The sequence below is a fragment of the Apodemus sylvaticus genome, chromosome 4, assembly GCF_947179515.1.
Source record: "Apodemus sylvaticus chromosome 4, mApoSyl1.1, whole genome shotgun sequence".
NCBI lineage: Eukaryota > Metazoa > Chordata > Mammalia > Rodentia > Muridae > Apodemus > Apodemus sylvaticus.
The window spans coordinates 70,182,651-70,194,550 of record NC_067475.1 but is presented as its reverse complement, the minus strand read 5'-3'; the positions used below and the strand labels follow the sequence as shown (position 1 = coordinate 70,194,550).

The following is an 11,900-nucleotide window of genomic DNA, read 5'->3' as shown; positions in this document are numbered from 1 at the left end:
TATTTGTCAGGCACTGGCAAAGCCTCTCAGAAGAGAGTTATATCTGGCTCCTGTCAGCAAGCACTTATTGGCATCCACAATAGTGCCTGGGTTTGTTAACTGCATATGGGATGGATCCACAGGTGGGGCAGTCTATGGATATCTATTCTTTTACTCTCTGCTCCACACTTTGTATTTCTTCCCATGGGTATTTTGTACCCCTTCTAAGAAGAATCAAAGTATCTACACTTTGGTCTTCTTTCTTCTTGAGCTTCATGTGGTCTGTGAATTGTATCTTGGGTATTCTGAGCTTCTAGGCTAATATCCACTTATCAGTGAGTTGGTCTTGAAGTCCTCTATCAGCCTCACGCAATGTGATTTTAAATTCAAATCTTGCTCTGTGGTATATTCAGTTATCCAGAACTTGCTGTGGTGGGAGAACTGGCTTCTGATGATGCTAAGTAGCCTTGGTTTTTGTTGGTAGGGTTCTTGTGCTTGCCTTTCACCATCTTGTTACTTTTGGTGTTACATAGTTCTGTTGTTTCTGTGTTTCTGACTGGAGCTTGTACCTCCTGTGGTCCTGTAAGCCTGTGTCAGAACTCCGGGAGCCCAGCTCTCTTCTGGTGGGACCTGTGCACAGAGGGCTGTGGAGCAGCCCCAGCTCCATGGTACAGATAGCTCAACTGTTTTTTTTTTTTAAATAATTGCTCAACCTCTGTCATTGTTTTTTCTTTCATTTAATGTTTGTGTGTTTGTTTGTTTGTTTTAGATATTAATTTATTTATGAAGAATGACATCAATTCAAATAAACTTATTTTCCCAGAACAGCCCCACTGTGTATCCTAGGGTACCACTTCAGTTTAGGTTCTTCTGCCTCTGTCTCTTGAATATCATTTTCAGGGCACCTCTTTAGCTTCAGAGTTGATCTTTTGGGGAGTTATTTTTTCTTTCTTTTTTTATTTGATGTATTCTTTATTTACATTTCAAATTATTTCCCCTTTTCTGGGTCCACACTCCCCGCAAGTCTTATAAGCCCTATTCCCTCTCCCTGTTCCTCCAAGACAGGGTTTCTCTGCGTAGTCCTGGATGTCCTGGAACTCACTTTGTAGACCAGGCTGGCCTCAAACTCAGAAATCCGCTTGCCTCCTCCTCACAAGTGCTGGGATTAAAGGCGTGCTCCACCACCACCTGGCTAACATAAACTTAACTTCTGTTCCCCTCTGCATTGGTGGTCATTAGGCAGGGGATGGTTTTGTAATCTGGGGGTACAGGTGTGTTGGTGGAATAACCTGGTCTTGTTGAGGGTGTAAATTGAAGATGCTGGTCTTATTGGAGATTGGCTTAGAGAGTGAAGCTAGGCTTAGGTTTTGTTGAGGGGCAACTTGGAAACTAATGCTAGGTGCCAGGATGTTAATTTGAACAGATTTTTAAAAATGGAGTCTGAACTTCAAAGATTTGACCATGCATCAGGAATATCTGCATTCTCTAGTCTTACTTTTTGGTGTTCAAGTTTCTGATCCTGGATAACTATTCTTGTTAGCTAAATTGTATCAATGAATAATGTGGATTTTGTAATTAATACACACCCCACAGAAAGCAGAAGCAAAGACAGCTGTTGATCTAGCTTTTATTAATTAGGCAGCATATTAAAAACAAACCTGCAGAGGGTTTAGAGGTTAGGGAAATGTGTTTGAGAGATTTAGTGATAGTGGCAGAGAGAGTATTTAATAAAAGAAGACTACAAAAGAGAAAAAAGTTAAGTGGCCAGAAGCAACAGACTCCAGACTCATCAAAAAGTCTGTTGGCAGTCAAGGAAAAACCAGAAGACTGCAGGAGGTGCCTAAAACAGATAGTTTCAGAGGAAGGAGGTAAGGGGGCCCTGAAGACCCTGAGGGGAAGTACAAAGTCTAAATGGAATAAAACACAGGAAAGTATAGAGCCATCTTCAGAGGTTTGGGGCTCTGATCCTGCCCACCATACAGGAGCTCTTCCAAATGCCTTACATTTTGTGAACACTCAGACTCCTGAGCAGTTAAGGAAAGCACCCCTTCCCTGATCATGTTTATGGTAGCAATCTGTAAGACCAGTGCATGTGTAAATAGTATCTGTGCAGAGATTTACATGATCTCTTTATTTATGCAAGATTGTCCCAAATAAGCAAAGTATATTATTTGGTGATGGTTATTCTTCTAGTCTGCACTTATTGTGGACATCCAAAAGTAGAAGGCATGCCTTTTCCTTTTTTTTTTTTTTTTTTTTTTTTTTGGCTTTTTTCAAGACAGGGTTTCTCTGTGTAGCCCTGGCTGTCCTGGAACTCACTTTGTAAACCAGGCTGGCCTCGAACTCAGAAATCTGCCTGCCTCTGCCTCCTAAGTGCTGGGATTAAAGGCATGTGCCAGCAGTGCCCAGCTAATTTTTTTTCTTAAGTTGAAATATATAGATCCAGTTCTAATACAGATTCTTCTGGTCGAAAAACATATACATTTAATCTGAGAAAAACATATACCTTTAGTCTGAGTCTTGAGGCAGAAAAACACATACCCTTAATCCAGATCTTCAGACTAGAAGACACTCCCTTAACTAGGCCACACCTTCTACTGGAGCCCCACAATAAGCATTAAGAAGAAGGAAGCTTTTTTTCTTTAGCTTCCTGCTCACATCTCAATAGCATGCCCATTCCTGGATGGAGCTAGAGAACATCATACTAAGTGAGGTAACCCAGACTCAAAAGGTGAATCATGGTATGCACTCACTAATAAGTGGATATTAACCTAGAAAATTGGAATACCCAAAACATAATCCACACATCAAATGAGGTACAAGAATAAAGGAGGAGTGGCCCCTTGGTTTGGAAAGACTCAATGAAGCACTATTTGGCAAAACCAGACCGGGGAAGTGGGAAGGGGTGGGTGGGAAGACAGGGGGAAGAGAAGGGGGCTTATGGGACTTTCAGGGAGTGGGGGGATAGAAAAGAGGAAATCATTTGAAATGTAAATAAAAAATATTTCGAATAAAAAATATTTCTATGTTGATTGAAAGTGGAGTTATATTTTCTGGTAAAATTGAAGAAGTACATGAAAAACAAAAAAAAGAGCATGAGGGTGGAGTTCTCATTTTCCAACATTAAATTCCAAGGAAAAAGACCAAGGGTTTCTAATATTGGTAGGAGAGTGAGGGCTCTGTTCAAACATCCACAGCTGAGCTAGGTTGCTTGGACTACATGTTACTTCTCTGAAATAAACATCTCTGGAAACCACAGACTGATTTCAAAAGTTTTTTTCATCTTGTATTTTATTTGGTTAAGGTTTTGTCTACAGAGTTCTTTGTGGCCATGGAGACAAGAGGAGGGCCTCAGATCCTCTGATTCACCAGTTTCAGGTTGTGGAAAACTCTCCTATGTGTGCTGCGAACTTAGCTAGAGTTCTCTGAGAGAGCAGTAATTGCTTTTGAAGCCGAGTTCCCTGAACCTTGAATGTTTAAACAGAAACTCTTCATTGTCTTTCCTTGTCTGATGAGGAAGCAATCATGCTTGATTTCTCCTTGCCAATGGCCACAGTCATCTCTTCTGTTTAGTCCAAGGCAGAAGTGTTTCTCCAAAGAAACACAGTTGTTCTCTGCCTAGGACCCACTCTAAATTGAATCTCAGTTTCCAAAAATCAGACAAATTCAAACAGGAACATTAACATCATAGATGTCATGTAGAGTGTCCCAGACTGCAGTGCTGCCTATTGCACACCTACCATTTCAGTATGTATAATATATTGCAGGTGTTTTAAATCCTGAGCCACCATGCTGCCATTCCCCTGATAAAGTGCAAATGCTCCCTCAATACCATTGTCTAAGCAGAAGTCATTGGTAAAAAAGCTGGTTGTTGCTGTTGCAGAAGAGGTACAGGTCACAGCTGTCCATCTTCTGAGATCACTTTAGGCATTTAAGTCATGGCTCCAAAGAAGGACACTGTGAAGAAGCCAGGGAGCAGAAGGCTTCAGCCACCAAGGGGGGATGTGACTCCACCAATGACTTCCAACCTGAGGTCTTAGAGACCTCATAGGCAAAATCTGTAATGAAATCCAGGGCCTGAGTCTTCAGCCACTGTGTGCTGTGGAGGTCAGCCAGGATGAGAGTGTATGCAGCATTCTCCACAGAGAGGATCCTGCAGAGGGCATCCTCACACATGGCCTTCAAGCCCTCCAGGCCATACCTGTCAGCAGCTGCCAGCACACCAGCGGCCATGGAGTAGCTTTTGAGGTTTGGTGCCTTCCCTGTGTAGATGAAACCCATCATCTCCTGGAAGACTTGGGGATCCAAGTCATGAATCTCAACGAGGTTTTTTAGTCTCTCCTGCATTTCATGTTCAAACATGGCTCTGAAAACTGGAGAGCGAGCTGCTAGGATGGCCTTGTGAGCCCGGAATTCATGGCCACCTACCAATAGGGAGCAGTCTGTGAAGATGGAATTCTCCCAAAGCTTCCCTAGGTCATCTGCCAACACATGCCTTGGATCCTTGATTGCAGGTGTCATGTTCTGTCCAGGCACGCTAAAGATGGCTCCCGCTATGCTCACCTTGCAGCAGATGGTGAGCTGGTCTTCAGGGAGAAGTAAATGCTGATGGGAGAGGAGGAAATCTCGAAGGATGAACTCTTTGAATCCCCTGTGTTGGTCTTGCCAAAAGCTTACAACACTGGGGTTCTTCCTACTTTGACATTTCTCTCCTTGGGAATTTATGACCCAGAACTCAAACTTTGCCCAAACTGGGCACACGGGACAGCTGAGCAATCCCAGGCCAACTGACAGGTAATCTTTGCTTTCTTCATCAACTCCATTTGGGTATACTGTCAAACACCATGTCGCTTCCTCATTGGCCTCTAATGAGAACTCTGGGCTTCTAATCTCTTTCTGAATTCCATCCATGCAAAATGAGAAGTTGCTAATGGTCCACTCATAGCAGATGTTTTTTACACTGATCTGTGTGGAGCCCCAGCTCTTGGCTTCCATGTCCCCTGACATTTCTGTTGGAGGTTGTTTGGAGGTTAACGTTGATCTGAAAAGAAGAACTAGCATTTATTGACTCTTCATCCTGATGCATACAATTATATATACTCTTTAGATTTTATTTTAGATTTCTCCTAAATTCTTACTCTGTGCTGTTTTTCTCTCTCTGTCTCTGTGTAACTGTCTCTGTTTCTCTGTGTCTCTCTTGCCCCCTCTCTGTCTTCTCTCTCTCTTTCTCTCTCTCTCTGAGTGTATATGTGCGTGTGTTTATTGAACATACAGAATTAATTCCTTTATATAAATAGAAAGAGGATATATGAGAATAACATAAATTCAACTAATATAACAATGACTACAGTCAGTACTTACTTAGTCCACGAGGTTTGAAGTCTCAGGTTTTCTTCAGTATATGCTGGTATTCTGAAGTAGAGTCTAATGCCAGTGAAGAAATGGGCTTGCTAGTAAGATGAGAGCAGGCAGGCAAAGACACAAAGTCTCCTTCTTCATATGCTTATATAGGCCTTCAATAGAAGGCGTGGCCCTATTAAGGGTGTGTCTTCAAGTCTCAACTTCTGGATTAAAGGTGTTTGTTTTCCTGCCTGAAGACTCAGATTAAACGTGTGTGATTTTCTACCCTAAGAATCTGCGTTTGAACTGGATTTATCTATTTCAATTTAATCAAAACAAGCTTTTAAAAGACGAGCCCTCCATTTTATATGTTACATGAGTCCACAGGTAGTCTAGACAAGAATAGCCATCACCAGGGTACTTTGGTTACTGAGACTTGAGACTTCCATAAATGAAGGTATCATGTCAATCTCTGCAAAGCTATTATTTACTCCTGTGCTGGTTTTACACTGATTTCTGCCATAAACCTGATCAGGGAAGGGATGTTTTCCTTAACTGGTCAGGAGTCTGAGTATTCACCAAATGGAGGGCATGTGGAATAGCTCCTGTATGGTGGTCAGGAATCAGAGCCCCAAAACTCTGAAGATGGCTTTCTTCTTTCCTGTGTGTTATTCCAATCAGAAGCACAGACCTTGTGATCACTCCTCCCAATTTGTTTGGTGGTAGTCTTGTACTTCCCTCCAAGGAAATCCTTCTTCAGAACCAATTAGACCAATGGTTCTGGAATATCATAAATGCATCTCTCTCTCTCTCTCTCTCTCTCTCTCTCTCTCTCTCTCTCTCTCTCTCTCTGTGTTTGTGTGTGTGTGTGTGTGTGTGTGTGTGTGTGTGTGTCTTTCTGGTTTTTTGAGACAGGGTTTCTCTGTGTAGCCCTGGCCGTCCTGGAACTCACTTTGTAGACCAGGCTGGCCTCAAACTCAGAAATCTGCCTGTCTCTGCCTCCCAAGTGCTGGGATTAAAGGTGTGTGGCACCACTGCCTGGCTGGATTCTCCTTTTTTCAATTTTTATATTATTAATTTTCATCTGAAATTCTGCCTCACTGCAGTGCTCCCCTCACAGTTTTTCAGCCGTCCCCCATCTCCTTTGCCTCTGAGAGGGTGCTCCCCATGCATTCCCCCTCCCTGGGACAATAAGTCTATATAGGATTAGGCACATCCTCTTCCACTGAGGCCAGACAAGATATGCCTGTACTTCATTTGTGCTTGGGGCATCAGACAAGTTCATGTATGCTCTCTGGTTGGTGGCTTAGTCTTTGGTGGCCTCCCAAGGTCCAGATTATGTGATACTGGTCATCTTTTTAGAGTTGCCATCTCCTTTAGTTCCTTTAATCCTTCGCCTTACTTGTCCATACGGTTCCCCTACTACAATCCAATGCTTAGCTGTAACTGCATTTCAGTTAGCTGTTGGTAGGTAGAGCCTCTGAGAGGACAGCCATGCTAGCCTCCTGTCTGCATGGAAAGTAGTGCATTAGTAGCATGTGTGTGTGTGTGTGTGTGTGTGTGTGTGTGTGTGTGTGTGTTCTGCCCAAACTGCATTACATGTAAATATTTACTGCAAGTAGTCAATGTTCTGGTTCAAGGATTCTGCTTTCTGAAACATTATAGGAGTGGCTCCTCCATTACTTCCAGAAGCTGGTAGATGGAGTAGATTGTCAGGTGAACCATCTCAAAACATTGGCTTCCAGTGTGGATTGCAACAGAGTGAGTAAGCCCAGGTTTTGTGTTCTGGCTTTTTTGCCATTATTTATTTATTTTTCAATTTTAATTAAATATTTTCTTGATTTTCGTTTGAAAGGTCCCCTTTGCTCATTTCCCCTCTGCAAAGCTCTATCCCATCCCCTCCCTCTGCTCACTAACCCACCCACTCCAGCTTCCCTGACCTGGTAGGGGTACCCTGAGGAAATGAGCCTTCAAGGGTCCAAGGGTCTCTCCTCTCATTGATGTCTGTTCAGGCTGTCCTCTGTTACCCATGTGGCTGGAGTCATTGTTTCTTCCATGTGTACTCTCTCATTTGTGCTTAAATCCCTGAGAACTCTGGGCTTGCTGTTTGGTTCATATTGTTGCTCATCCTATGGGGTTGCAAACACCTTCAGCTCCTTGGGTCCTTTCTCTAGTTCCTCCATTGAAACCCTTTGCTCAGTTCAATGGTTGGCTGTGTGCATCCCCCTCTGTATTTGTCAGGCACTGGCAAAGCCTCTCAAGAGAGAGTTATATCTGGCTCCTGTCAGCAAGCACTTATTGGCATCCACAATAGTGCCTGGGTTTGTTAACTGCATGTGGGATGGATCCACAGGTGGGGCAGTCTATGGATATCCATTCTTTTACTCTCTGCTCCACACTTTGTATTTCTTCCCATGGGTATTTTGTACCCCTTGTAAGAAGCATCAAAGTATCCACACTTTCGTCTTCTTTCTTCTTGAGCTTCATGTGGTCTGTGAATTGTATCTTGGGTATTCTGAACTTCTAGGCTAATATCCACTTATCAGTGAGTTGGTCTGGAAGTCCTCTATCAGCACCATGCAATGTGATTTTAAATTCAAATCTTGCTCTGTGATATATTCGGTTATCCAGAACTTGCTGTGCTTGGAGAACTGGCTTCTGATGATGCCAAGTAGCCTTGGTTTTTGTTGGTAGGTTTCTTGTGCTTGCCTTTTGCCATCTTGTTACTTTTGGTGTTTCATATTTCTGTTGTTTCTGTGTTTCTGCCTGGAGCTTGTACCTCCTGTGGTCCTATAAGCCTGTGCCAGAACTCCCGGGAGCCCAGCTCTCTTCTGGTGGGACCTGTGCACAGAGGGCTGTGGAGCAGCCCCAGCTCCATGGTACAGATAGCTCAATGTTTTTTTTTTTTAATAATTGCTCAACCTCTGTCATTGTTTTTTTTTCTTTCATTTAATGCTTGTGTGGTTGTTTTAGATATTAATTTATTTATGAAGAATGACATTAATTCAAATAAACTTATTTTCCCAGAACAGCCCCACTGTGTATCCTAGGGTACCACTTCAGTTTAGGTTCTTCTGCCTCTGTCTCTTGAATATCATTTTCAGGCCACCTCTTTAGCTTCAGAGTTGATCTTTTGGGGAGTTATTTTTTTCTTTCTTTTTTTATTTGATGTATTCTTTATTTACATTTCAAATTATTTCCCGTTTTCAGGGTTCCCACTCCCCGCAAGTCTTATAAGCCCTATTCCCTCTCCCTGTTCCTCCAAGACAGGGTTTCTATGTGTATTCCTGGATGTCCTGGAACTCACTTTGTAGACCAGGCTGGCCTCGAACTCAGAAATCTGCTTGCCTCCTCCTCACAAGTGATGGGATTAAAGGCGTGCTCCACCACCACCTGGCTAACATAAACTTAACTTCTGTTCCCCTCTGCATTGGTGGTCATTAGGCAGGGGGTGGTCAGTAATCTGGGGGTAAAGGTGTGTTGGTGGAATAACCTGGTCTTGTTAAAGGTGTAAATTGAAGATGCTGGTCTTATTGGAGATTGGCTTAGAGAGTGAAGCTAGGCTCAGGTTTTGTTGAGGGGCAACTTGCAAACTAATGCTAGGTGCCAGGATGTTAATTTGAACAGATTTTTAAAAATGGAGTCTGAACTTCAAAGATTTGACCATACACCAGGATTATCTGCATTCTCTAGTCTTACTTTCTGATGTTCAAGTTTCTGATCCTGGATAACTATTCTTGTTAGCTAAATTGTATCAATGAATAATGTGGATTTTGTAATTAATACACACCCCACAGAAAGCAGAAGCAAAGACAGTTGTTGATCTAGCTTTTATTAATTAGGCAGCATATTTAAAAAAAACCTGCAGAGGGTTTAGAGGTTAGGGAAAGGTGTTTGAGAGATTTAGTGATAGTGGCAGAGAGAGTATTTAATAAAGGAGGACTACAAAAGAGAAAAAAAGTTAAGTGGCCAGAAGCAACAGACTCCAGACCCATCAAAAATTCTGTTGGCAGTCAAGGAAAAACCAGAAGACTGCAGGAAGTGCCTAAAACAGATAGCTTCAGAGGAAGGAGGTAAGGGGGCCCTGAAGACCCCGAGGGGAAGTACAAAGTCTAAATTGAATAAAACACAGGAAAGTATAGAGCCATCTTCAGAGGTTTGGGGCTCTGATCCTACCCACCATACAGGAGCTCTTCCACATGCCTTACATTTTGTGAACACTCAGACTCCTGAGCAGTTAAGGAAAGCACCCCTTCCCTGATCATGTTTATGGTAGCATTTGTAAGACCAGTGCATGTGTAAATAGTATCTATGCAGAGATTTACATCATCTCTTTATTTATGCAAGATTGTCCCAAATAAGCAAAGTATATTATTTGGTGATGGTTATTCTTCTAGTCTGCACTTATTGTGGACATCCAAAAGTAGAAGGCATGCCTTTTCCTTTTTTTTTTTTTTTTTTTTGGTTTTTTTCAAGACAGGTTTTCTCTGTGTAGCCCTGGCTGTCCTGGAACTCACTTTGTAGTCCAGGCTGGCCTCGAACTCAGAAATCTGCCTGCCTCTGCCTCCTAAGTGCTGGGATTAAAGGCATGTGCCAGCAGTGCCCAGCTAAATTTTTTTCTTAAGTTGAAGTATATAGATCCAGTTCTAATACAGATTCTTCTGGTCGAAAAACATATACATTTAATCTGAGAAAAACATATACCTTTAGTCTGAGTCTTGAGGCAGAAAAACACATACCCTTAATCCAGATCTTCAGACTAGAAGACACTCCCTTAACTAGGCCACACCTTCTACTGGAGCCCGACAATAAGCATTAAGAAGAAGAAAGCTTTTTTCTTTAGCTTCCTGCTCACATCTCAATATCATGCCCATTCCTGGATGGAGCTAGAAAACATCATACTAAGTGAGGTAACCCAGACTCAAAAGGTGAATCATGGTATGCACTCAGTAATAAGTGGATATTAACCTAGAAAATTGGAATACCCAAAACATAATCCACACATCAAATGAGGTACAAGAATAAAGGAGGAGTGGCCCCTTGGTCTGGAAAGACTCATTGAAGCACTATTTGGCAAAACCAGACCGGGGAAGTGGGAAGGGGTGGGTGGGAGGACAGGGGGAGAGAAGGGGGCTTATGGGACTTTCAGGGAGTGGGGGGCTAGAAAAGAGGAAATCATTTGAAATGTAAATAAAAAATATTTCGAATAAAAAATATTTCTATGTTGATTGAAAGTGGAGTTATATTTTCTGGTAAAACTGAAGAAGTACATGAAAAACAAAAAAAAAGAGCATGAGGGTGGAGTTCTCATTTTCCAACATTAAATTCCAAGGAAAAAGACCAAGGGTTTCTAATATTGGTAGGAGAGTGAGGGCTCTGTTCAAACATCCACAGCTGAGCTAGGCTGCTTGGATTACATGTCACTTCTCTGAAATAAACATCTCTGGAAAACACAGACTGATTTCAAAAGTTTTATTCATCTTGTATTTTATTTGGTTAAGGTTTTGTCTACAGAGTTCTTTGTGGCCATGGAGACAAGAGGAGGGCCTCAGATCCTCTGATTCACCAGTTTCAGGTGGTGGAAAACTCTCGTATGTGTGCTGCGAACTTAGCTAGAGTTCTCTGAGAGAGCAGTAATTGCTTTTGCAGCTGAGTTCCCTGAACCTTGAATGTTTAAACAGAAACTCTTCATTGTCTTTCCTTCTCTGATGAGGAAGCAATCATGATTGATTTCTCCTTGCCAATGGCCACAGTCATCTCTTCTGTTCAGTCCAAGGCAGAGGTGTTTCTCCAAAGAAACACAGTTGTTCTCTGCCTAGGGCCAGCTCTAAATTGAATCTCAGTTTCCAAAAATCAGACAAATTCAAACAGGAACATTAACATCATAGATGTCATGTAGAGTGTCCCAGACTGCAGTGCTGCCTATTGCACACCTACCATTTCAGTATGTATAATATATTGCAGGTGTTTTAAATCCTGAGCCACCATGCTGCCATTCCTCTGATAAAGTGCAAATGCTCCCTCAATACCATTGTCTAAGCAGAAGTCATTGGTAAAAAAGCTGGTTGTTGCTGTTGCAGAAGAGGTGCAGGTCACAGCTGTCCATCTTCTGAGATCACTTTAGGCATTTAAATCATGGCTCCAAAGAAGGACACTGTGCAGAAGCCAGGGAGCAGAAGGCTTCAGCCACCAAGGGGGAATGTGACTCCACCAATGACTTCCACCCTGAGGTCTTAGAGACCTCATAGGCAAAATCTGTGATGAAATCCAGGGCCTGAGTCTTCAGCCACTGTGTGCTGTGGAGGTCAGCCAGGATGAGAGTGTTTTCAGCATTCTCCACAGAGAGGATCCTGCAGAGGGCATCCTCACACATGGCCTTTAAACCCTCCAGGCCATACCTGTCAGCAGCTGCCAGCAGACCAGAGGCCATGGAGTAGCTCTTGAGGTTTGGTGCCTTCCATGTGTAGATGAAGCCCATCATCTCCTGGAAGACTTGGGGATCCAAGTCATGAATCTCAACGAGGTTTTTTAGTCTCTCCTGCATTTCATGTTCAAACATGGCTCTGAAAACTGGAGAGCGA

General features: G+C 42.6%; 1 protein-coding gene across 1 annotated transcript; it reads right to left on the bottom strand.

Annotated features, from left to right (window-relative positions):
* Window positions 1–3,915: 3,915 nt before the first annotated feature.
* Window positions 3,916–4,986, bottom strand: LOC127683038 (TD and POZ domain-containing protein 2-like). The gene has a single exon (XM_052179890.1). It carries the CDS (start codon window positions 4,984–4,986, stop codon window positions 3,916–3,918), a length of 1,071 nt encoding a protein of 356 aa, XP_052035850.1.
* Between the last annotated feature and the right edge of the window lie 6,914 nt (window positions 4,987–11,900).